This window comes from Odocoileus virginianus, chromosome 6 (assembly GCF_023699985.2).
Source record: "Odocoileus virginianus isolate 20LAN1187 ecotype Illinois chromosome 6, Ovbor_1.2, whole genome shotgun sequence".
NCBI classification, from domain to species: domain Eukaryota; kingdom Metazoa; phylum Chordata; class Mammalia; order Artiodactyla; family Cervidae; genus Odocoileus; species Odocoileus virginianus.
The window spans coordinates 66,527,990-66,554,383 of record NC_069679.1 but is presented as its reverse complement, the minus strand read 5'-3'; the positions used below and the strand labels follow the sequence as shown (position 1 = coordinate 66,554,383).

General features: G+C 39.1%; 3 protein-coding genes across 4 annotated transcripts in view; 1 reads left to right on the top strand and 2 right to left on the bottom strand.

Annotated features, from left to right (window-relative positions):
• Window positions 1–8,473, bottom strand: part of EIF2S1 (eukaryotic translation initiation factor 2 subunit alpha) — a 20,519-nt gene extending 12,046 nt beyond the window's left edge. Inside the window, exons 1-2 of one of the 2 annotated variants that reach the window (XM_070469529.1) lie at window positions 8,361–8,473; window positions 3,746–3,987 (exon numbers count right to left, since the gene is read on the bottom strand). In XM_070469529.1, coding sequence (XP_070325630.1) covers window positions 3,746–3,986 — 241 coding nt within the window. In that variant the 5' untranslated portion in view covers window position 3,987; window positions 8,361–8,473. Of the gene's footprint in view, window positions 1–3,745; window positions 3,988–7,945; window positions 8,057–8,360 lie in introns of those variants that run through there. The other variant, XM_070469530.1, reaches the window with a different exon arrangement.
• On the top strand, window positions 8,130–26,394 carry ATP6V1D (ATPase H+ transporting V1 subunit D). The gene is made up of 10 exons (XM_020905101.2): window positions 8,130–8,190; window positions 8,543–8,738; window positions 12,683–12,800; window positions 13,567–13,646; window positions 15,354–15,421; window positions 16,158–16,202; window positions 16,964–17,067; window positions 17,642–17,708; window positions 19,540–19,618; window positions 23,408–26,394. The coding sequence occupies exons 2-10, from the start codon at window positions 8,698–8,700 to the stop codon at window positions 23,547–23,549; spliced, it is 744 nt and encodes a 247-aa protein (XP_020760760.1). The 5' UTR covers window positions 8,130–8,190; window positions 8,543–8,697; the 3' UTR covers window positions 23,550–26,394.
• Window positions 18,239–26,394, bottom strand: part of PALS1 (protein associated with LIN7 1, MAGUK p55 family member) — an 82,642-nt gene continuing 74,486 nt past the window's right edge. The window contains exon 15 of the mRNA XM_070469528.1: window positions 18,239–18,466. Within this exon, the coding sequence (XP_070325629.1) occupies window positions 18,461–18,466 (6 nt within the window). The 3' untranslated portion in view covers window positions 18,239–18,460. The remainder of the gene's footprint in view (window positions 18,467–26,394) is intronic.

Here is a 26,394-nt window from a genome sequence, read left to right as displayed (position 1 = left end):
CCTGTTCTTCAAGAGCTTGACAACTTTTTGCAGTCGACACCAGCAGGAAGCAGAAAATGCTTCCCAAGGGTTCATCAAATCCTGAAGCATGGATTTTTTTTGCTACAGGAACCAACCAACTTATTTCTCTTTTGCAAAAATGTATTGATTGTAATGGTTCCTATTTTGCTTAATAAAGATGTGTTTGAGCCTAGTTATAATGATTTAAAATTCAGGGTCCAAAACCATGCTTTTGCAACCTAATATCTTTCAGCCTGAATAACTTCCTTTACCATCTCTTATAATGCAGTTCTGTCTTGTAAGATGCCCATCAGCAGACGAATGGATGAGGAAGCTGTGGTACATATACACCATGGAATATTACTCAGCCATTAAAAAGAATTCATTTGAATCAGTTCTAATGAGATGGATGAAACTGGAGCCCATTATACAGAGCGAAGTAAGCCAGAAAGATAAAGACCATTACAGTATACTAAGACATATATATGGAATTTAGAAAGATGGTAACGATAACCCTATATGCAAAACAGAAAAAGAGACTCAGATGTATAGAACAGACTTGTGGACTCCGGGAGAAGGCGAGGGTGGGATGTTTCAAGAGAACAGCATTGAAACATGTATATTATCTAGAGTGAAACAGATCACCAGCCCAGGTTGGGTGCATGAGACAAGTGCTCGGGCCTGGTGCACTGGGAAGACCCAGAGGGACCGGGTGGAGAGGGAGGTGGGAGGGGGGACCGGGATGGGGAATACATGTAAATCCATGGCTAATTCATTTCAATGTATGACAAAAACTACTGTAATGATGTAAAGTAATTAGCCTCCAACTAATAAAAATAAATGGAAAAAAAAAAAAAAGAAATTCTCCTAGTTTCTATTTATCTGATGTCTTCATTTGATTTTTATTGCTGAATATTTTCTTTAGAAACAGAATTCTGGTTTGATAGTTTTCTTTCAGTGTTTCACAGATGTCATTCAATGCTCTGACCTTCATTATTTCCAATAAAAGAATGCCACTGTAATTTGTATTACTGTTCCCCTGTAAATAACATCATTTTCCTTGGCTATTTTGAAGATTTTGTTTTTCAATAGTTTGGTATTCCTAGATGTGGTCTTAGTATTTATCCTGCTTCAGGTTGGCTGAGATTCTCTAATTTGTAAAGATTTTTTCTCCCAGCCAATATGAGACACTTCTGGCCATGGTTTCTTCAAATGTATTTTCTGCTTTTTCTTTCTCTTCTCTTCTTTTGGAATAAAGCTTTTGATTGTTAATAGGTTGCTCTTTTTTTCCTCTCAGTTCTTCAGATTGGTTCTTTTTAAATGAACTACCTTCAAATTTCAAGAAGCCTTCTGTCATCTTTTATCTGATGCTAGCCTATGCGTTGAATTTTTTAGATACTAAAAAAAAAAATTTCCTTTCTAGAAATTGTATTTAGTTCTTTATGTGAGTTTCTAATTTCTCCACTAAGATTTCTGTTCACTCACTACAAGTACATTTTCCTGATATCCTCGAGTAGTTAAAACATATTATTTAAAATGCTTATCTGCTAATTCCAACATCAGGGTCATCTCTAGGTCAGTCTCCACTGATTATCTTTTTCAAATGGGCCATATTTTCCTGTTCATTCAAATGTTTAGCAATTCTGAATTGTATCCTGGACATTAGAAAAGATACATGGCAGAGGCTCTGAATTCCTTTAGGTTCCTCTTAAAGACACTGATTTTTTTTGTTGTTGTGCACTCTGCATGGCTTGTGGGGGATGAGTTCCCCAAACAGGGACTGAACCCCCACCTCTGGCAGCAAAGGTACAGAGTCTTAACCACTGTACTACTGCCAGGGAACTCCCAAGGATACTCAATTTGTTTTAGCAGTTAACTTGTCTGAATTCAAAACTATACAGAGCTGTCTCCCCAGATGGAAAGCAAACAAAATTTGTCTAGATTTTTATCCTGTTGGGCTGCTTGCAGTCTAACCTCTACAAGTAGTTTCAGGACTCAGCTATAGATTTGAGCAGAATTTTTATATATAAACTTAGGGACTCTCTGTCTCTCTTTCTCTAATCCCAATCACTACTTTCCAACTGTTGTGGCTGTCCAGAATTCTTATCTCTGGCTCTCAAGCCATTAAGACTGTGGGTTTTCCTTTAGAATCTTCACTGCCCTGCTTGGAAGTGTCTATAACATGGCATTCAGTCAAAAGGCTGTAAAACTTATCCAGTACAGTCCTGTCTTCCAGGTGTTAACTTGCCTTCAGTTTCAGCCTGCTTTCGGTTGCTCCCATTATCTTTGGATAAAACTTACCACCCATTTAGATGCTTGCTTAGGGTTGACAGCAGTTATGTTGAATGGCTTATCCAGCAGGACTTAAACTTCTAGTATCAGAAATGGATCCCCTCTATAGGATCTTCTGCACTTTGCTTTTTTCTTATCTTATCCTGGAGATCTTTTCATATCAGAATATTCAGATTTCATTCTGTAGAAAATTGCTTTGCCTGGCTGTGTCATGATTTATCTAACCAATTTAGATTATTGTTTCATGATTTGAATATACACTGTACAAACAATGTTATGAAAATACATTTTTACATCTATCTACTGTACTTACACAAGTATACCCTTTCACTTTTTCTGACTGCAGTTGAAAATGTATTTGATTCCTTTTTGTGTATCTATTTCATATAATAGGAAAGTGATATAAGCTAAGACACCAGCTGAGGTCCTACTAGAACAGTGATTAAGCACAAAATTAAAAGGAATAATCTCAGTCTTCAAGTAGTTTAATAAATGGGGGCTACGGAGAGTGCTACAAGTAAGTCGTATCAAAGCATTTAGAATAATCAATGTGCTAACAGCAGCACCTCTTAAGAGGTAATACAAGCTGTCTCCCAAGTTTATTATCTAAGATTATAATAAAAAGTCAGTTATGTATAAAATCATTCATTTGCAAAAGTATCAATTAACTAGATGGCTAAGGAGATTCAGAAAGACAAGTTCAGTCAGGGTGACTGACTAGTCTTTTAAGCAAGATGGTTAACTATGTGACTGAAATGAACACCTGATAAATTATAGCGAGACGGCTGAAACCAATGATCTTAACTATGTTAACTGAAGACAAAACCTACTCATTGGTATCGTACAATATATTTAGAAACAATGTGTTCACAAAGGTGAAGATTTACATGGGGTCCAAAGAAGGGGTACCCAATGAGTCACGACTCAGCACAGTGTGCACATTGCACACACTCGTGCATACACACACACACACACACACTCTCTCTGAATAAATAACACAGTAAATAAATGAATACCTATTCACCTCTGCCTGAAGATCCCAAGGGACCACAGGATCTGGGGGTCACAGACATTCTGATTACCAGAGAGACAGTATTCAGTTCTAGATGTCTCTTTTTTAAAGACATAAAATATTCCTAAAATTCATTTACTTTTACAAAAGCTAGTCCTGGATGAACTAATTAAACCACTACTAACTTAAAAGGTTTTGTTTAGATGGCTAATTGGCATCCTTCTCTAACAACTTTGTATGTAAAAGAGTTTAAGTACAAAAAGAGGCGTTTAGTTTTTTTACTGCAGTAGGCAATGAACAAAAAATATATTTTAAAATAAGTTTAACTCAGAAAAATTTCAGATATAAATTATTTAACAAAATATTTATTCATTATTACATTTATATTTAATAAGTAAATGTAAATGATTAAAATAAAACTTAAATATTCTTCTCATTTACCTTTTTCTTTGTCCACTCTAATAACAACCACACATTCATTCCTGCCAATTCGGATGAGTTTGTTTATAGAACGGATTCGCCTTCTCGACAACTCACTCAGAAGAATCATGCCTTCGATGTTGTTGTATTCCAGCAAGCTGACATAAGCGCCCATTTCAGCGATGGACCTTACATTCACCATCACTACATCTTCCACCTCAGGAAATTTGTGTTGATAAAATCTACAACTTAGACCCGGCATTCTGCAATTTAAACAAAAGAATCAAGTCAGTGTTCAGTTAGGGTCAACATAAAAAATATCAATTTTTCACATCTTGCTACTGGCAGAAGTTTTTAGTCTTCTCATCTCCTTAAATTTCTTAAATAGTGCTAGAAAACAGATGATTGTTCGGGAACCAAGCCTGAATTTTTATTTTGCTCCACATTTTTCTAAGACTTGCATGTTTCTCTATTATGATCATTTATAAAGAATAAAATATTATTTTAATACTTAATAACAAATGATAGAAAGCATCACTACTGCTATAAACCTATCAGCAAAACTAAAGCTACTCTTCCTCCAAGTCAGCTAAGACTGGATTATCACCCACTAGATAAAGGGAAGAGTTTTCCAACAAATTAAATCTTAACCCTAACCATATATAAAATGATATACTCTTATCATTTGTTGTTGTTGTTCAGTCTCCAAGTCATGTCCGACTCTGCAACCCCATGAACTGCAGCATACCAGGCTTCCCTGTCCTTCACCATCTCCTGGAGTTTGCTCAAACTCATGTCGGAGTTTGTCGGAGATGCCATCCAGCGAGCTCACCCTCTGCTGCTGACTGACACACAACTCTATCATTTATTTTAGGCAAAATTATAGTATCATATGTCACAACAAAAACTAAAGATTAATCATAAAAGATACTAAATTTAACTAAAACGTATCCTTCTGAATTTTTTTCCTCTTAAGAATGAATTTAATTCACAACTACCATAATTTTTAGCTTCCACTTTTCCCATTACTTCCAAATAACCTTCTCTTTTGTTGAATAGGTATACTCAACCTTGAGAATTCTTTAGTAGATACCCCCACTACTATAAAGTTCAAGTTTTTCTTAACCTCCACACATTAAATATATTTAAAACTATTCCTTTTGATCCACCCAACCTACTTTAAACACCACTCCTTTTATGACCCACAAGCCTAGTCATTCCATGAATAGAAATATACTTTTAAAAGGAAGCTCTCAAATTAATCTGTTGGTAATTTTCATGTTTTTTTGATAACCTTAACTAATTTACTATTATTAAAGCTCAGAATATAGGCAATAAGAAGATCCCAAGTCCTATGAACAATTTGTGAAAATTTACATACTAATTTACCACCTGTCTCAAAGATGAAAACACCTACATCCAGCTCATAAAACACCAGAGTTCTGCTGCAGAGCAGTTAGACAACTGATAACTGCACCCACCTATATCTTCCTAGTGGCTTACCCAGGGACTTATACATTTTTCTGCTACCTACAGGGTCCTATATAATCTGGCCACTGCCACTTTCCTCATAGTCCCCATTTTATAGATGAAAAATATGAAGCATGGGTTAAGCATCTTGTTCTGTCATATACTGTTAACAAGTGAATTTGAACCTGTAACATTTGAATCCATAGTTTGTGTCTTATTCATTAGGCTATATTTTCTCTCAATGTTATTGATAAACACACGACAGCTAGAAATAGCTTAAACAAAAAGCACCATCAGTGTATACATTCAGTGCTAGAATGTAATACATTTTAGTATTAATACCGTGCTTGCCCGGTGGCTTAGATGGTAAAGAATCTGCCTGCAATGCAGGAGAACCAGGTTTGATCCCTGGATCAGGATTATCCCCTGGAGAAGGGAATGGCAACCCATTCTAGTATTCTTGCCTGGAAAATTCCATGGACAGAGGACACATAAAACTTTTTATTATTAACTTATCCTGTTTAATAAAAAATAAAGCTGCACATAACAGTGGTAGAGAAATATTTCTCTTCGAAGCTTGACAAAATAGGGATTTAGCAAATAAAGGGAAGTAGACACACAATGGCCAGAATTACCCACCAAGAAAGAGCTGAGCTAGCTGGTTCATTTTTAAACAGGGCTTTTTTTTCTGTTCTCAAATATCTGTATGTAAAGCACTAAAACTTGAGAGCTAAAAACATTTCATACTGGGTATAAAAATAAACATTATGGAAATGTGTGAAACATTTTAAGAGATTTAACAAGTGCTAACCACTTTTACTCACCAAGTTTCTTCAAACAGTAAAGCCGATAATTTTGGAGAAGCAAGATGTAATTTGATTATAAAAGAACACAGGCAATAGTGTAAAAGAATTCTGAAGAGTGATATGGATGCCACTGCTTCAGAAGGTGCAAATCTCTTTGTAAAAGATAATGTAAATAAAGGAATACTGCTGACAGTATGTCATTCACAGTGAAAGACAGTACATAAGTACAAAAAAATAATCTACAACTTTGATCTCCTACTAACTGTGGCTTAGGAATACTAATATACTCCCATTAACTGTAGCTTCTAACGTGTGCCATGTACTTCACAGGTTTGTGGAGGACATCAGGTCAAATAATATACACGTGCAAAGAGTTGGAAAATGTAATGTGCTATACAAATATAAGATATAAAAAGGCAAAGGAAATGTCATTTCCATTTTGTAACTTAATTCATTAAACAATTATTTTTATTATTAAAATAAAGTACTAAATGATTTCCTCAAAGACAAATGCTTACTAAGTACAACAGGAGCTAAAACCAGGTCATATGACACTAAATTCAGAGTTTAACTCACAAAGCCTCAATATGTCAGAGTACTACAATACAGTATGTGTTCTCCAGTAAAGAATCTTTCAAAATACAACAACTGAGCTCCAAGCTAATTTCAAATACCCTGCACCATCAGTAATTTTGCCTGGTCAAATGGTAGGCAGGAGTTCTTAAATCACTGTGTGCTCCAGTCGTCATCATGGATATAGGAAGTCCACACTGCCTTCCAAAGCAAAGCATGATGTGATAGAGGCAACTCTTGTGGTAATCCTAATTCGGCTCTAACACTTACCAGTTATGCTCTATGAATGCTCGACTTTAGTACAGAAATGCTAAACAAATAAAGCTTTTCAATTATTTCACTGTAGTTGAAATAGGAAGCATCAATCTCTAAAACTGCGCATCTTCTTGAGATCTTTTGAGAACCAGAAACTCTCAGTTGGCATCCGATGCACTAAGAACAGGCAGTAAAGCTCTATGTAATTCCAAACTGTTGAAAGACACGGAGTTACAAGATTTTTTTTTCCCCCTTGAGTAACAACTTCAATCGGAAGAAAAACCAAGACTTCTTTGCTACACTTTTCCCCCAAGAAACAATGTTTCTTGTTTACTGAAAATTAAAGTAGACTAAGTCTGGGGTAGTTAACAAAAAGCACCTAAAATGTCCATATCTTGTGTTTTTCAGTTCTTCTTAACCGGAAGACCACAGCGCTTAATTCTACGAAGTCTGTTCTCAACCGTGCTGAAAATACGGCAACATGATACGAAGAATGATAAACTCTTAAGTAATATCTTTTACTTTTGTCCTAAGGACTGACTCATTCTACAGAAACGCACAACTCCAGCGACAGGGTAACAAGAGCTTCGAGTTTTTAATATTAGTGCTCAGGTTAACAAACTATTCTTGGATCTTTTTTTTAACCCAACTCTTGTCAAAATCGTCCCTCAATCCACAGGTTCCTTAAAGTGTCCTATCTGGTCACCATTGAGAGGTAGTATTTGCCGGGGCGGAAGAAGAGGAGGGGGGAAAAAAGGATAGAATTCTCAGGCCTAGAGACGGCAAAGTGCTCAGCGTCCTGGGGCGGGGTGTCACGGCGTTCTCCCCAGGCCGCCCCACCTCAAGACACCCCCACTATCAGCATATTGACGAGGCCGTCCCATCACTTGGCCCACTTGCCTTCACGAGATTCCTCCGTCCGTACCATGACACCTCTGCTACACGGGGAGGCCGACACGCAGCCGGCGGGTGGCGGCAGTCGTGTCCAGACACTTCCCGCGCGGGGACGGGAAAAGGCGGGGGTGTTAGCCCCAGGGCCTACCCTCTACCAACCACCCACGTCCCTAGACACAATCAAAGTGAATTCCTGGAGAAACCGATCAGAGAGACTAGTCACCTGAGGTATGTGTGTGACGCCCACACCAGGGTCCCACGCCACGCTCTTCAGTCGGAGAGATCAGACTCGATCAGCCCTCAGCAGCCGCCGACTCTCCTCAGCGTGCGCTTCGCTTGCCCACACCGCGCATGCGGAACCACTCACAGCACGCAAGCGCCAACGGGAGAGAGGCCCCTCTTCGTCACTGACCATAGAGTCCAGGTCCTCCGAGGACAAAGAGTGTGGCCCTTAGGAGGACCTGAAAAGTACGTTTTCTCGTTATCTTTAGCTTTCGCTAAGTAACCGTCCAGGCGCAGGTAAAAGGGAAGACTGATTCCTTGTCCCTAAAGCATAAATCCTCGCTGGAACCTTCAATCAGGAGGTGGCGCTGTGACCAAAGATGAAAACTGGAGAAAGAGAAGGAGTGTACTCTTACCTGTTCTTTCGCTTGGCGCGTGCTGAACCGACCGCAGCGGCTTGGGAGGTGGAAGGGGAGGGGCTAAAAGGCGAATCGGAAATGAGGGGGACGATTCCGGGGTGCGCGCGCCTCAACATCCGGGCATCGCCTTCTTGTTGTCCTCTCCCTCCCCATACCCCCGCCCTCACCCGTACCGACAGGAAGCGGAAGTGAAGACTGCATAGCCCGGCTTCCTCTTAGCAACGGGAGAGGGTCACGTGACACACCACCTGACTCCCGTAGAGAAAGACTCTGGCTGGGTTGTTGCAGCCACGGTTGCCCGACCAGGAACCCGAGCCGAAGAGGCATCGTCAGAATGTCGGGCAAAGACCGAATTGAAATCTTTCCCTCGCGAATGTAAGTAAAAGAATGGAACAAGCAGGTGTTCAGGAACACCTGCCAGAGCCGCTGGCCCTTCATTACCCTGGACCAGCGGCGGGGCTTCTTGTATGTTGGGCCGATCCTGAGCTCTCAGGTCTCTTCCTGAGTCCAGGGCAAGGCTCCCTGACGAGCCCCTTTGCTCTGAGTTGAATCAGACTGGACAGAGTTCAGCTCGAGCTGCTGACTTTTGTGGAGGTCTGCTGACTTCAGTTATTAATCGAGCCATTCATTCCACATTCCCTATTGATCCGGGCAGTGGATTTATAAAAAACTGAATTGTCGCTACTGCTGCCAGAATAGAGCTCACAGTTCAGTGAAGATATATACCAGGTGATGAAGTTTGATAAATGCTTTGAGACGGGAAGTTGACTGCGATGTGAAGCAGGCCAAATCGGGGGGTTGAATCTCCCTAACGTGGGCCTCAGGTTCATCTTGGCAAGATCCCATGAAATGTCACATGCGGTGGGAAGCTATCCTTGAATTTCTGAGGCTCTTATTTTGTTCCATCACCATTCAATATTCATTATGTTAATATCATCCATCACATTGTAAAGTGAATATAAGCTTATGTACATTTACCACTGAACTGGGAAATCTCTCCAGGATGAGATGTCTTGATTCTTAATCGTCCACAAAAAATGTTGCTTGAATGAACCCATGCCCGTGGAATCTGTTCGGTTGTGGTCTCCTTTCTCTGTTGGTCTAAATTCTTCGGCAGGAGAAAATTTTGACGTTTACTCAAATGTGCCTAACAACGTGTGGAAGATAAAGATTGCTGTTATTTGCCCTCTCGTTCTTTTACTCTTTTTTCACTGGGGAGCAGAAAATCAGTTTTGGCTTTGACAGTTACATCTTTTGATTTTGGCCCTATCTCTTTGGGTATGCTGTGTTTTTCTTCTTCCTGACTTTTCTCAGAGAATCTGAGGAGGGTTAAAAGAAGAGTTTATTTAAACCCCAGGCCTAGCTTTCTGCCTCTTCGTGGGTGGCTACAGCTTTTAATGAAACGAAGGGGTTTTTGTTTGGTTTTTACCTTATCTGTTGACTTTATAATAGCTGCTTGCCCTAGGTGGGAGGCACGTCAGTTGTGGAGAAAGGCAGTGCCTTCTGAAATAGATAAAGATCAGGAATACCTTGGGGTTGGAAGGCCTGTAGAACTCCCAGCACTTAATGACTCTGACTCCATCCAAACCCCTGCATTGAGAGACCACCAGACTCTAGCTTGGCTTCTAGTAGCCTAAGATTGTGTTCCTAAGATGACTCCAGCACCGGGTAAAATGCTGACCTAAGAAAGTTCATCTAGCCAAATATGCAACACCTTCGGCTGTGCCTCTGACTTCCCTTCCTTAATTGCATGCTAGCAGACACAGCTGGCCTGATGGCATTTCCATTGTCCAACCGTTTGGAATTTTTCTCTTCTCCAAATCATGTCCACTCACTCCTTTTAAAATGCCTAATCACCTGTGCACCATCAGAAAGGAGCTCAGCTCTTTTCCCCTGCTGTCAGCAGCTACTGAATAATGTCTCTTTTCACCGCTTTAATTAATGTCTGGCTGCATTTATCTTTGGTAGTAGTCAGAATGTTAACATTTTGTTGTTGATGTTTTTACTTTAAGGCTAGGAGGTGAGAATACACTTATTTGGGCTTAGACATGAATGATAGGTTTGGGGAGGTAAAAATTTGCTGTTTGAGAATGTTCAGCTTGCTGATTAAGAGGAAAATCAGGTGCAGGAAGTAACTGCTTCTCTAAATATTTTCCCCAAGGGCTATCAGCAGGTACTTTGTCATGTGTAGTCAGATGTCTTTGATTCAACTGGAAGCAAAGTCATCGTCCTAGCTGAAGGTCAAGCATTTTTTATAGGGCCGAGCAGCTTTGTAACTTATAAAAGAAGTTTTTTAAGAGCTCGGCTAGAAAATACACTAGTGATTTGTTTCAGACACTTTCACCTTACTGTATATACTGTAAGATGGCGCTGTCACCTACTTAGGCACCAGAGAGCAAAAACAAGTTTAGAGTGGAAGCAAAAGAGACATGAAGGATTCGGAGTCTGCAGAAATCAGTCACATCGAGGTTCTACTACATACTAACTGTAGGCCCTCGGGCAAGTCACTCTTTGGTTTTCAAGAATTAAAATTTGTCTATTTAACCAGAAAAAAAATTAAATATTGGAGATTAAAATTAAGATGAATTCACAAACAGTTCACCTTTTTACTGTATACTTGCTGCAATCTGCAATACTAGGATTTGACTTAAATTTGGTTCAACGCTTTGAACCCAAGCTTTGGTGGTTAGTGTTAACAGCATGGTATGTTAAATGTACACAGTGGGGTGCATAACTCCTACTCAGGTTGGAAACTGAACCAGCTTCACTTGGGTAGGCCTCCAGTGAGGCTTGTCAGTGCAATTTCAGCCACTAATAGCTAGTTTTTCAAAGACAGAACTGTTCGCCTGAGGTGGTTTATAATCTGTAGGTGAAGCAGTGTAGCACAGGTTAGGGTAGAGAGGACTTAGGTTTGAGCCTTGGTTAAATCACTGGACTCAGAAATCTGGATCAAGTTCCTGCTCTGCCTTTTCTTCACTGAGTGACTGTGGGAAAGTTGTTTTACTTTTCTGAGCTTCATTTTCCTGTCCTGCAAGATAATGTCTAAAGCCCTTTGCAGCTGCAGAATAGTCTTAGTAACCTTTGGCCTGTGGTAGAAGATTCATAATCTAAAAATGTACCCAAAAGTTTAGTAAAAACTATTTTGCAGTTGATTATAACACCAGTCATATGAAACTATATTCCCTTAAATTATTCTAAGTATGTCATGCAATCTATTATTGAATCTGACTACCCACTTTTTCTTCCTCATTATTATATTTTATCTGGCATATGGTAGCAAGAACAGAAATGTTGGTTTTTGCTATTGCTTTCTTGCCTTCGATTTGGGGGTTTCCGATAGGAAAAGATTGGAATGAGGTAGGGAGACTTCAGTGACTTGTCACTTCTCAGGAGTGTCATTTGTGTCTTTTGTTACCTAGAGTCATTTACAATTTAATAAAGTGGTAGTAGAGTCTTCATTGGTGATATCAAAACACTTCAGTGCCACACTTTTAATGGAAAAAATGAGAAATGATTATGCTATAAAATGGAGAAGATAAAACAGTGTAGTAGTAAAGAGTAAATCCATTTTTTCCATTTAAAAAGTAAATGCTTTATTTTTCAAAGGAAACTGTTACCAGTTTCTGTGAACTTTCTAGAACTGTTTTCTGTATCTATATAAGCCCATGTATCCCTTATTTGTGTAACTAAGATAGTGTAATATCGGGAATACATGCGGATCTGCCTTACTGTGGTTTTTTTTTTTTGTTTCTTTTTTTTAACTGGCTGCATATCATTCTGTTGCATGATGAACCATGAGTTGTGGGACATTTGTTTCCATCCTTTTCCTACTACAAATAAGGCTGGAGTACTCATCCTTAACATTGTACATGCTTTTGTGTACATGTGGGAGTCAGTCAGTGGCATAAGTCCCTTAAAGTGCAATTGTTGGTCCTGAAGATAAGTGCATTTCAAATTTTGCTGTTAATGGACAGAATTTTTAAGTCCTTAATGGAAACACATACATTGTTATAACTCACAAATCAAGTAAGTAAACAGTGCTGACATCATAAAATAGGGCTCTTTATATGTTTATTCTGATTTAATAAATATTAATTTATCAAATACTTATTAGAGGATTGTTACTGTTTTATATAAAAAAGACTTCTCACTTTTGGAACACTGAGGGTGGAGATCTACAATATTGAGAAACCAGTTAAGCCTGTTGGCCACAAATGCTGTATATTCTTGCTCCCGTGACATCAACAGATAAAGCAGGGTTTTAACACCATATTACGGAAGCATTTTTATCTTAAATTTCTTTAACTTTGTTTACATAGGGCACAGACCATCATGAAGGCTCGGTTAAAAGGAGCACAGACAGGTCGAAACCTCCTGAAGAAAAAATCTGATGCCTTAACTCTTCGATTTCGACAGATCCTTAAGAAGATAATAGAGGTAGAATGAAGTTTGCTTCGAACTGTGTTTTAGAAGTATCTATGGAAAATCCAGCATGGCTGTTAATATTTTTCTTTCAAAAGTAAAAATGCCATTATAAATGTAACAAGTTTCAGAAAGGTCATGAAATCAAATTCAGACTCTTTACTCTTGCGCCCAAGTCCCTCTTGATCTTTTCTGGCCCTTGCCTGCCCCTTTGGTCTCATTTGGAGCTTTCTTCTAACATCCTCCGCTGGGACCTTTGCATTAGCTCTTTCTTCTGCCTGAAGTGCTCTTTCCCTTGTGTTCTTATAATTGCTCCTCTGGCCTGTCTGGTAACTTTCTAACCCTCTGCCCCAGTTTGTCTTCTCTTTCAAAAAAATTATTGGGTATTCTCAAACATTACATCTTCCAGATTTATTTTAGAATCACTGTGCCATTAGGATTTTGACAGCAGTATAGTGAATCTAAAAGAGTAATTTGAACAAATTGCCATGGACCCATTCAGGAATAAGGTAGGCCTTTCAGTAAAGATTTAGTTTTCAATATTTTAGTGTCTTTACTGTAATATTTTAATTATAAAACTTATGATTTTGCCATCTTGTTAGTATCCATAATCAAACCTTTCAAGCAAAATTAGATGTATTTATGTCATTGTTACCAGATAAGTATTTACATGCACACCTAGTGTGAAACACTGATGGTTGTTAAAGGGACATGATTATGATACCACCTTTCCCTGTATAAAAACTTGGCTTGAATCAACTGCTGGTTTATGCTTTTCCAGACTAAAATGTTGATGGGTGAAGTGATGAGAGAAGCTGCCTTTTCTCTTGCTGAGGCCAAGTTCACAGCCGGGGACTTCAGGTAAAGTGGGATATTTTGAAAAACAAAGTGCCTTCATGTTCAAAATTTCATTTAAAGCCACTTTTAATTAATATATACATAAAAGCATTAAAGACACATGATAGAATACTTCCATCACCTTAATGCACATTATCTGTTACATAATTCTTCAGGTGCAGGATACTTAATATTTTATTGTTGTTGTTGTTATTCAGTCTCTTAAGTCATGTCTGACTCTGTGACCCTATGAACTGCAGCACACCAAGCCTCTCTGTCAATCAGTCTCCCTGAGTTTTCTCAAATTCATGTCCATTGAGTCAGTGATGCCATCCATCTCATCCTCTGTCACCCCCTTCTCGTCTATTTCTATAGTTTTTTTTTTTTTTTTAACTAAATAAGGCTCAGCAGGTAAAATATCCGCCTGCAAGGCAGGAGACACAGGAGACATGGGTTCGATCTGTCGGTCAAGAAGATCCCTTGGGAGGAGGAAGTGGCAACCCATTCCAGTGTTCTTGCCTAAAAAATTCCCATGGACAGAGGAGCATGGAGGGCCACAGTCCACAGGGTCTTGAAGAGTCAGACATGACAGAGCAGCTAAGCGCCTGTGTGCGCACACACACAGTATTGTGTCGTAAAAACATTTCCCCATTTTCATACAGCTGCATAATCTTTCTCTAGGTGTATGATAATTTGTTAATGTTTTCCTATAATGATGGGCCTTTGGGGTGATTTTCAGAATATTAGAAAAGGTGCCATGAACATCTTTATATACTTATTTCTATTGAATCATTTCCTTAGGAAAATTTTTAAGAATGGAATTGGTTGTTTAAAGAGCATGGACTTTATGGCATTTGTCAATATATGCCTTACAAAGTGTACAAAATGGCTTAGTTACTGCTTTACATATATTTAGATAACGTCATTTGATTTTCCCCATAAGCCTGTGAGATAGACCAGGTGAGCATTGTAATTCTTAGTTTAAGTTCAGTCCTTTCCTGAAGTTAAATTACTCTTCAGGGGCAGAAGTGGAAGTTGTTTTCAGGGTTTTTGATTTTAGTCGTCTTTACCAGTAACACAGTGCCTCCATTCTTAGTTTGTGTCTTCGAGGAACATTACCTATGGACAGTCTTACAGCTTGAGGGGCGTGAGTCCTTTTGAAGTAGTAGACTTTACTTTTCACCAGTATTAGCAGGATAACGATTTGCATTGACTTTTTCATGGGAGAGAGGGAATAAATAGTGTGTAAGTGGTATATGAAAATGTTTCAGGGTGGTTATGGGGAAGCACTTTATTTTGTGATAGTAACAAATGGGGAGTCAGGTGCAGCCAGATGGAAGTTCCACGGCAAAGGAACTCAACTGCTGCTCAGCCAAACCTGGGAGGTTTGATGGCAAACCCAAAAGGAAGGAAGGTCTTCTCCTAATTACATCAGTGGAATGAAAATCCCTAAAGTCACATCCACGCACCACATATCTGATTGAAAACATAAGCAGTCCATATACATTAAAACCATTCTTTGTATTCTTATGGTTAATGTTTGAATATCGTTCATACTTTGCTCTCTGAGGCCCTCCTTTGATAGCAGTGATTGTTTCCTTTTCTGAAAAAAGACAATCTTCAAAATGTAATTGTGAAATCTTGCTTATGTTGAAATACCTGATGGGTCCCTGCTGGTTTACTTCTCACTCTAAAGACGAAACTAAATCAAGGCCTTTTCTTTTCCTGCAGCACCACAGTTATCCAAAATGTAAATAAGGCCCAAGTGAAGATTAGAGCAAAGAAAGATAATGTAGCAGGTAACTTTTCAACCCTTTAAATCTTTGGCAGAGAAAAGATAACATTTTAAAATCAACCCATTTATACAGCATGATCTTAATGGCCCAGTTAATCTTTTCTTCTTAGACAAAGTTGATTGGCTTTACATGCTGAAACTGTTGTTAACTGGTGGTTGCCTGGGGATAGGGATGGGGGAAATGAGGAGCTGGTCATTCAGTGGATATAAAGTAACAGTTATTAAACATAAATATACTCTAGAGATCTGTACAGTCTGTAGTTATAGTTAATAATTTGGTGTTCTACACTTAGAAATTTAAAGTAGAAACTTAAAGTAGATTTCATATTGAGTATTCTTAACACACACTTAGGAAAAGGGACACATCTTTTGGAAGTGATGGATATGTTTATCACCTTGATTGTGATGATGGTATTCATGGGTGTATGCATATGTTGTACTCATCAGAATGTACACATTAAATATGTGCAGCTTTTTACATATTAAGTATACTTCAAAGCTGAAAGAAAAAAAAACAAACTTTGTAACAACCAGATCCCTTACTAAGGACAACTTGACTTTGGAATAGGAATGAACACTTAAGAAGGCAGGTTCCTAAATTCATTCCTTGAAACAAGTTATGATTCCAGGCAATCTCTTGACTTTTGAATATTTGCTGAAAAAGAAACAGGAAACCATGGTTAAGAAGCCATACTTCAAGGACATGTTTTTGTGAATCCATATATGTTTCTGTTTAACAGGTGTTACATTGCCAGTATTTGAACATTATCATGAAGGAACTGACAGTAAGTGTGAAACTTCTTAAGTGTGTCTCCCGGTTCTTCTAGTTTCTCTTTAAATGAACCTTATTCCTAACAATGATGATAGATAGACCTTATTAGAGTTCAGTAGTTCCAGTGTTGGTAAGCCTTATTAGATACAGTTGGGACAATAGTTGATCAGTTAATCAAAAAAGTGTTATTGTGTGGAGTCACAGAACATTGCACATTGCTTAAAATACTTTATTTCCACCTAGAAACTTAGTCATTTCAAATTTTAGAAATAAAAGGCCTTGACCTTTCTTTGATAACTGTTTCCACTTTTCCTACTTTGACAGCATGTTTTAGATGGTAATACATCTTTGTTGAGCCTTTCCAAAGTAGTTGACTCTTTCTCATAGAAATAAAAATATTCTTTTTTTAGTCCTCCTATTTAATTGGTTCACATAGAACATTTAGTAACAGCTTGAATGAAGCAGCATTCTAGAGTATCACCTGGTAATAGAATGTCACTGTACTGGGCATCAGGCAGTACAGTCTACAAGTCTACAAGCTGGGCACGTGAAGGTTGGTCAGAAGCTTCCCCTATAGCTAGTATAATGCCCATGTGCAAATAGCAGCATGCATGATGGTTTGGGGGAGTGAAGTGGGTACTTGGTGTGTGCATTGAATAGGGTTGCTAAATTTGTTTTTGTGTCTTTGGTATTAATTCTGACTTACCATCTTTTGGGAAGTCTATGGGGAAGATTACACTCTAAATGCAAATGTTGTCTGACTGGTTCTTTTAGGTTATGAACTGACTGGTTTAGCCAGAGGTGGGGAACAGTTGGCTAAACTGAAGAGGAATTATGCCAAAGCAGTAGAACTACTGGTGGAACTGGCTTCACTGCAGGTAAGTCCTGCAGTTTGATATCTAACAGTCACGTCAGGGAGATTCAGATCCTGAACCGGAGCATATTGCACTTAGTACTTGAAACTGTTGCATGCCTGTGTGAAACAAGCCAGAGATGCTTTGATTTCTGAAATGGGGGGCTTCTGCACCATTGTCCCTACTTTTCATCACTAATACAATGTTTGTGCAGTGGTATAGCTTCACTCTTGACTAGGTGAGAACAGCAACAGTCAATACTAGATTTAAATGCATATGTTTATATGATTTACGTATGAAAGCCTTTATTTCCCATTTGTGGCCAGTTAATGTGTGTCTAGGTCATTAGTGTATGATTCTCTTCCTCTTGCCATTTTTATAACTTCAGGTGAGTCTGAAGTGAATGAATTCTAATAGAATGGAAGTCATGTTACCTCTGTGGAAATCTCATAAGACTTTTCTGTTTTCTAAGTACATTGAGAAGTAGTAGTCTTGGTTTCCAAATGTTTTCTACAAGCGCTGAGTGAAGGCAGGTGGCCAGGGTATGATTAGGAAGAAAATTTTGAGCCTGCATTATTAATTTATCCTCTTATTTTAGACTTCCTTTGTTACTTTGGATGAAGCTATTAAGATAACCAACAGGCGTGTAAATGCTATTGAACATGGTGAGTTTAAGCCACTCTGAAGCTCGTTGTTTATCCTTTCGTGCCCACCTCCATCCTTGTCTCAGACCTGCTAGGACTCAGGCACTGCCTGCCTGCTGATTAAGATGTTGCCCCTGTCCACAGTGAGAAGGGCAGAGAGTCAGTAGTACAGATAAGTACAAATGTTCATAAATCATTTGATAGAAGTATGTATATGACTTGTGGGGGAGTTAGAGGAGAGTGTTGAACTTAAAAGCTTTGGAATGTTCTATTTGTTTCTGGTTATTCATGAATAAAAGGTGAAACTATTTCTCAAGAGCCCTAATGTTTTTGTAAGTTCTTTCCAGTGATTGAGTGATAAATCTTTTTGAACACATGAAGTACAGTATGTCCCCTCCATACGAATGAATTCCGTTCCAAGAGCACATTCTGAAGTCCAGTTTGTTCTAAGTCCAACAGAGTTACCCTGGGTCACCAAATTAACACAGTCAGCTATATCGTACTATACTGTAATAGCTTTGTAATGCTTTTCACACAAATACTACATGAAAAACAGAAAAATAAGACATTTTTAATCTTACAGTACAGTACCTTGAAAAATACAATAGTATAGGGCAACAGCTGGCATCGAGTGAACAGGCAGGAAGAGTTATTAGCTGGAGGAGGGAGGTAGGTGGGAGGTGGATCGTCAGCAGTAGCAGGTGGAGGGCAAGCTGCAGTTTCACTCAGGCCTGATGTTGATGGCACGGGTTCCTTGCTGGACTGAATTCTGTCTACTCCTGAAAAAACAATCCAGTGATGTTTAGGGAGTACTGTGCCAGCTACGGCAATCACTGCTTTTACACTGGCTTCCAGAAATCCTGGACTTGACATATACTGTGCTGCTGTCTCTACAGTACTGTACAGTAAAGCATACATGCATGCATGTGACAACGCACATCAGACATGTGAACTGACTTATGTGATTGGACATGTGACCGCACGTTTGCATCTTTGAAAGCTCACAATGTGAAGGTTCTTATGTAGAGGACTTACTGTATTTAACTTTAAATCTTTCTTAGGCCTTATCTCCTATTCTTGATTTCTCAAAATAAGTTTTCCCATTGTATGCCTTTATCCTCCATCTCTCTTATTTCATTATTTTAAAACTATGACTCCTTAATGTTGCCAAAGTACTTTTTCCTTAAAAGACTCAGTTTTCATTAAAGAAACATTGATTTAAGGTAAGAAAGTAGCAAACTTGCAGCAGCAGGGAAATTATTTTGCTTGGGATCTGTTAGTGTTAAAGAAGAAGTTATCAAAAAATAAAAATAAAGAGGAAGTTATCTCATTTTTTAAAAACTCAAAACACATTTCCTGACTGCTTGCTTGTGCCAGCCTCATGTCTGGAATTGCAAACAAAACAAAATGGGTAAGTTCCAATTCGCAAGGATCTCACATTCTAGAAGCAGAATAAGCAAATTCTGTGTAAAGTTGAACCTATGACTGACAAAAAATTCAACTTACTGTACTCCCTCTGTTCAGTGTTCCAGCATTTAACAGTAGATTGCTGTTATATTTAAAATAACATGTGGTTCAGTGTTAAAAAATCCTATAAATTCAGTATATTCAGTGTGGTATATATCATGGTCCAGTGTTACCTGTGCATAGAAAAGACAGTACAGGGACATATACCAAAATATTTATAATAGTTAACCCAGGGTGGTGGGATTATAATTCATTTTACTTTTCTGTTTTTGTTTTTTGCATTAAATGTACATTTATGGTTAAGTAACTGTTGTACAAATGAGCACTGGCAATTTAAAAAAAGGAGGTTTGAAGTTCTGACTACATATATATTTTTAAACCCTAGTCATCATTCCCCGGATTGAACGTACCCTTGCTTATATCATCACAGAGCTGGATGAGAGAGAGCGAGAGGAGTTCTACAGGTTTGTTGGACGTGGCAGTTATTGGTCATTTTCTGTTTTTCCATATTCCAAAGACTTGATTTGCTGAGAGACTTGTTGGCTTATGTTCTTTAGAATTAGCAAAACTTGTGTTTTATTCTGATAAGAGGCAAGAGATAATATTGCCAAAGGCTGTGGAGACAAATCTGTGCCAAGTTTTGCACATAACTAAAATGTGTCTCTGAAAACATAGGTCCTTCAGAGAAACTAGCAATAGTGTTGATAATTCCTTCAAATGAAAGTGATTATGTGGGTGTCTCATAAGGGGATGCTTCCCTGGTGGCTCAGTGGTAAAGAATCTGCCTGCAATGCAGGAGACTCGGGTTCGATCCCTGAGTTGGAAAGATCCCCTCGAGGAGGGTGTGGCAACCCACTCTATTGCTGGGAAAATCCCATAGACAAGGAGCCTGGCGGGCTGCAGGCTAACATTTAAAACTGTTGCTGTTCAGTCGCTCAGTCGTGTCCAACTCTGTGCAACCCTGTGGACTGCAGCACGCCAGGCTTCTCTGTCCTTCACCAAAATACATGTCCATTGAGTCACTGATGCTGTCCAACCGTCTCATCCTCAGTTGTCCCCCTCTCCTCCTACCTTCAATATTTCCAAGCATCAGGGTCTTTTCAAATGAGTCAGCTCTTCACATCAGGTGGCCAAAGTATTGGAGTTTCAGCTTCAGTATCAGTCCTTCCAGTGAATATTCAGGACTGATTTCCTTTAGGATTGACTGGTTTCTAGTCCAAGGGACTGTCAAGAAGAGTCTTTTCCAACACCACAGTTCAAAAGCGTCAGTTCTTCGGCACTCGGCCTTCTTTGTAGCCCAGCTCTCATATCTGTACATGACTGTAGGAAAAACCATAGCTTTGACTAGATGGATCTTTGTTGGCAAAGTAATGTCAATTTTTAATACTGTTGTCTAGGTTTGTCACAGCTTTTCTTCCAAGGAGCAAGTGTCTTTTAATTTCATGGCTGCAGTCACCATCTGCAGTGATTTTGGAACCCAGGAAAATAAAGTCTCCCACTGTTTCCATTGTTTCCCCATCTATTTGCCATGAAGTGATGGGATCAGGGGGTGCCATGATTTTTGTTTTTTGAATGTTGATTTTTTTTTTTTAAGCCAGCTTCTTAAATCTCTTCTTTCACTTTCATCAAGAGGCTCTTTAGTTCTTCTTCGCTTTCTGCCATAAGGCTGGTTTCATCTGCATATCTGAGGTTATTGATGTTTCTCCTGGCAATCTTGATTCCAGCTTGTGCTTCATCCAGCCCAGCATTTTGCATGATGTACTCTGCATATGAGTTAAATAAGCAGGGTGACAATATATAGCCTTGACATACTCCTTTCCCAATTTGGAACCAGTCTGTTCCATGTCCTGTTCTAATTGTTGCTTCTTGACCTGCATACAGATTTCTCAGGAGGCAGGTCAGGTGATCTGGTATTCCCATTTCTTTAAGAATTTTCCACAGTTTGTTGTGATTCGCACAGTCAAAGGCTTTACTGTAGTCAATGAAGCAGAAGTAGACGTCTCAAGCAAGAGATGAATTCAAAATTTGATCTCTGATTCTTCTGCCTTTTCTAAATCCAGATTGAACATCTGGAAGTTCTTGGTTCATGTACTTTTGAAGCCTAGCTTGGAGAATTTTGAGCATTACTTTGCTAGCGTGTGATATGAGTGAAATTGTGCGGAATTTTGAACATTCTTTGGCATTGCCTTTCTTTGGGATTGGGATGAAAACTGACCTTTTCCAGTCCTGTAGCCACTGCTGAGGTTTCCAGATTTCCTGGTATATTGAGTGCAGCACTTTAACAACATCATCTTTTAGGGTTTGAAATAGGTCAGCGGGAGCTCCATCACCTCCACTAGCATTGTTTGTAGTGATGCTTCCTAAGGCCCACTTGACTTCACATTCCAGGATGTCTGGCTCTAGGTGAGTGATCACACTATTATGGTTATCTGGGCCATTAAAATCTTTTTTGTATAGTTCTTCTCTGTATTCTTGCCACCTGTTCTTAGTATCTTCTGCTTCTGTTAGGTCCGTACGGTTTCTGTCCTTTATTGTGCCCATCTTTGCATGACATGTTCCTTTGGCATCACTGATTTTCTCGAAGAGATCTCTAGTCTTTCCCATTCTATTGGTTTCCTCTATTTTTTTGCATTGATCACTTAGGAAGGCTTTCTTGTTGCTCCTTGCTATTCTTTGGAACTCTGCATTCAGCTGGGTATATCTTTCCTTTTCTCCTTACCTTCACTTCTCTTCTTTTCTCAGCTACTCATAAGGCCTTTTCAGACAACCATTCTGCCTTTTTGCATTTCTTTTTCTGCAGATGGTTTTGGTCACTGCCTCCTGTACAGTGTCACGAACCTCTGTCCATAGTTCTTCAGGCACTCTATCAGATCTAATCCCTTGAATCTGTTACTTCCACTATAATCATAAGGGATTTGATTTAGGTCAAACCTGAATGGCCTAGTGGTTTTCCCTAGTTTGTTCAATTTAAGTCTGAATTTTGCAATAAGGAAGGAGTTCATGATCTGAGTCACAGTTGGCTTCCGGTCTTATTTTTGCTGACTGTATAGAGCTTCTCCATCTTCAGCTGCAAAGAATATAATCAGTCTGACTTTGGTATTGACCGTCTGGTGATGTCCATGTATAGAGTCTTCTCATGTTTTTGGAAGAGGGTGTTTGCTATGACCAGTGTGTTCTCTTGGCAAAATTTTATTAGCCTTTGCCTTGCTTCTTGTACTCCAAGACCAAACTTGCCTGTTTCTCCAGGTATCTTTTGACTTCCTGCTTTTGCATTCTAGTCCCCTATGATGAAGAGGACATCTTTTTTGGTGTTCTAGAAGGTCTTGTAGGTCTTCATAGACCTGGTCATCTTCAGCTTCTTCATCATTAGTGGTTGGGGCATAGACTTGGATTACTGTGATACTGAATGGTTTTCCTTGGAAACGAACAGAGATCATTCTGTCATTTTTGAGATTGCACCCAAGTACTGCATTTCGGACTTTTTTGTTGACTGTGAGGGCTACCCCATTTCTTCTAAGGGATTCTTGCCCACAATAGTAGATACAATGGTCATCTGAATTAAATTTGCCCATCCTGGTCCATTTTAGTTTACTGATTCTCTTGCTATCTATTTGACCACTTCCAGTTTACCTTGATTTATGGAACAATACATACCACATAGGTGGTATGCTGGGGTCCTTGTGCCAGGTTCAGAGAAGTGCGAGATAAGTGAAGGCAAGCTATGACTGTCTTGGACCTTGAGTAGCATTTGATTATGATTTATAATCATTATCAAAATCTAGTTCTTCAGTTCATGTACAGAGTTGTGGTAATCCAAATTGAATGATCCAGAATTTTAATGTCTGAATACTCAGTATCATCACATGAATATCAAAGTTTATTCACCCTGAGATAGGAGCTTTTGCAATCAGTTATTAGCTTAAAATGTGTGTTAAAGTGTTAGTTGCTCAATCATATCCAACTCCTTGTGACCCCATGGACTCTAGCCCACCAGGCTTCTTGACCCAGGAATTGAACCCAGGCCAACTGCACTGCAGGCAGATTCTTAACCAGCTGAGCCACGAGTGTGTTCAACATCAAGTCTTTTAAAAAAAGGGGGTGGTCATAAATATATTACTGAAATTGAAATTAATAAAGGCAGAATTTTGTTTGACTTTGTAGAGGTGTTTATTATCCTTGTTACAAAACTAGAAGAAATCAGTTCCACTTAGTACCAAAACATTGTTCAGAAAATTCCCTCCTTTATCTTACAGGTTAAAGAAAATACAGGAGAAGAAAAAGGTTCTCAAGGAAAAGTCTGAACAGGACTTGGAGCAACGGAGGGCAGCCGGAGAGGTGATGGAGCCTGCTAATCTCCTGGCTGAAGAGAAGGATGAAGATCTTCTGTTTGAATAAGCTTTCCTGCTCTGGTTCTTTCAGAAGGCCAAACATGTCACCATTTTAATTCATGGTGTGTAGGTTTGTTATGTGTGGCTATTTATTTTTTGGCTTAAGAATTTCACCGTTGTAAAATTTCCCTGGATGTCTGTTCATGGGATCTACCTTTGCAGAATCATAATTAAGCAACAATTAATCACCAGGGAAATTTGTAGAACCTGTCCCGAAACCTGTAGAATTTATGCTGCAGAAGTGTCACCCTGCTTTAATGATACATCTGTTACAATTCATCTGCTTACCAAACATAAGAAAATCCCTTTAGGAAGCAGCAGTGCTCTCAGGCCAACACACATTCATAGGCCAGCTACTCTGGAGCACCCTTTGTTCCTACCTGCTCACACACCTTGGCATCATTGTCTGAGATTGCCACAGCCATTCTTGTGTTAGTTACTATGGGACATCTCTCCTTAAGCTTTAGGGAAACCTTCACTTATTTTTCCTTGAATAACAGGTCTCTGGTCTGTCATGGGAACAGTTCTGCCAATTCAAATGTGACTACGGTATAAACAGTAAAATGATTTAAAAACGAGTTGTTCCTTTTTCAGTGAATTTACTGTTAAGAGTAAATTGTGTTCTTATGCTCAGATTGGCACATGGGATTGGCATTCAAAAAGAGCTTCCTCCATGAAGTGGGAGTCTGCCTTCCTCCATCCTTCAGATTTCAGTGTTTTACTTATAAGCTTACTGAGATGATTGTTGAATTTGGGGGTACTGATAAATACACGATTGCCAGAGAATTAAGAGAGCTTATTGATATTTCTATTGCTAATCTAAGAAAAAAATATGAACTCCCATTTGCGAGTAATATGGCTGTATCAGGTGACGGAGGTTTTTAGTAGCTTGATTTGGTGTGAGTCATCCATGATTATTCAGGCCTTCCTGCAGTCAGTTCCAGGGGTTTTTTGACATTGGCCATGGAGCAGTTTTTGGTTAATGAAACTAAAACACTAGCCTTACTAGTACTGTGTTTAAATCAACTGGTATCACAGCCTAGGCTTTTAAAAGCATGTGTTAGTTGCTCAGTCATGTCCGACTTTGCGACCCCATGGACCAGGCTCCTCTGTCCATGGAATTCTCCAGGAATTCTACTGGAGTAGCCATTCCCTTCTCCAGGGCACCTTCCCAACCCAGGGGTTGAATCCAGGTCTCCTGCACTGCAGGTGGACTCTACCATGAAGCCCCTGTTGGTTTTTAAATTAACCAAGTAATTTTTGTGAACATTTAACACCTGCTACAAAGTAACAGTTGTGCCAGTTAGAACCTTATTTATATCATTTCATCACAACCACCATAAGAGGTACCTATTATTTTAATCCCATGTTTCACAGAAAATTTTGAGGTGTAAGAAGTTTGAGTGGTCCTAGATTAAAAAGCTAGAAAGTGGTGAGTCCCATTTAAATCCAGGTAATCTAAGTCCAGAATTTTTACATTCTTCTTTTTTGCCTCTCCTACATTTAAAATTTGGAATAAAGGTAACACACAAGGCCTGTCCTGGAAGAGCTGATTTTTAGGAAATCCTTTTGCTACCTACAAAATAAAATCTCAGACTCAATGTAAATTCAATGAATGGAAAACTATCAAGTATGTAAGTCTTGAAAATAGGTTTAACAATGAACTGTCTAATACGTAATCTTCCTAATACCCTAGTGCATGCAAGTTAAGTTGCTTCAGTCGTGTCCAACTCTTTGCGACCCTATGAACTGTAACTTACCAGGCTACTCTATCCATGGGATTCTCCAGGCAAGAATACTGGAGTGTGCTGCCAACCCTCCTCCAGGGGATTTTCCCAACCCAGGGCTCAAACCCGAGTCTTAAGTCTCCAGCAGTGGTAGACAGGTTCTTTATCACTAGCATCACTTGCGAAGCCCCTAGTGAAGTGTAAATACCAATCATTTCCATTTTGCAGGTGGAATGCACGGCAAATGTATCTTGACTTTAAGAGCCTTGAATCTTAAGTGGTATGTATACTCTGTGGGAGGCAAAAATTAGTGGAAAAGTTGATGCAAAGAGCCAATTTTAGTGGTTTCATTTAGGTGAATTTATAGTAACTTTAAAGCACTGAGCTAGAGAAGTACCCTTGGTTTTTCCTGTGGCTTCATCAACCTTTGTTACTTACTGGCCCTGGCTAACCTCCCTTACAAAAGTACAGATGATTTTATGGTTTAGTGTATTTTTTAAGAATATTTTTTCTAGGTGGACCATTTTTCTTAAATCTTTTACTGAATATGTTGCAGTATCGCTTCTGTTCCATGTTTTGGTTTTTTGGCCAACAGGCATGTGGGATGTTTGCTCCCGAGCAGGGATTGAACCTACACACTGCCTGCACTGAAAGGTGAAGTCTTTACTGCTGGACCACCAGGGAAGCCCCACTTTAGCATACTGACAGTAGTGGACAGATGATTTGCTTTATAGGGTTGAGTGATCTGAGATGTAGGGAAAGGGAGGCAGGTGATCAGAACTAGGAATGGAAAGTGCAAGGTGTGTGTGTGTGTGTGTGACACTTTTTGGTATATGACTGGCCTTCTTTGGGAGATGCAGAGTAGGTATAGGAAGGGAGGAAGGATAAAGATTTGAGAAATGTGTATTTGTCAACAACTCATCCTACCCTCAGTGTTCTCAAATCCGTGGTTGCATGTAGTGGAATTTGCCTGAGTCTTACATATCTTCTTCCCTAGAAAACTTTTAGAGCTTACAGCTTTGTCTATCTTTAATATAGTTTAAATAAACAAGGAAACAGAACCTACATTTGTGCCAATAGGGGGAACTCTTCCACTGTGAAAAATAAAACTAATTTTGTGTTTCA

Excerpts from the sequence above, each read along its gene's own strand:
- ATP6V1D (XM_020905101.2), top strand. The coding sequence starts at position 8,698 with ATGTCGGGCAAAGACCGAATTGAAATCTTTCCCTCGCGAAT. Across the intron at positions 8,739-12,682 it reads GAAATCTTTCCCTCGCGAAT|GGCACAGACCATCATGAAGG; the intron begins GTAAGTAAAAGA and ends TTGTTTACATAG. Across the intron at positions 12,801-13,566 it reads TCCTTAAGAAGATAATAGAG|ACTAAAATGTTGATGGGTGA; the intron begins GTAGAATGAAGT and ends ATGCTTTTCCAG.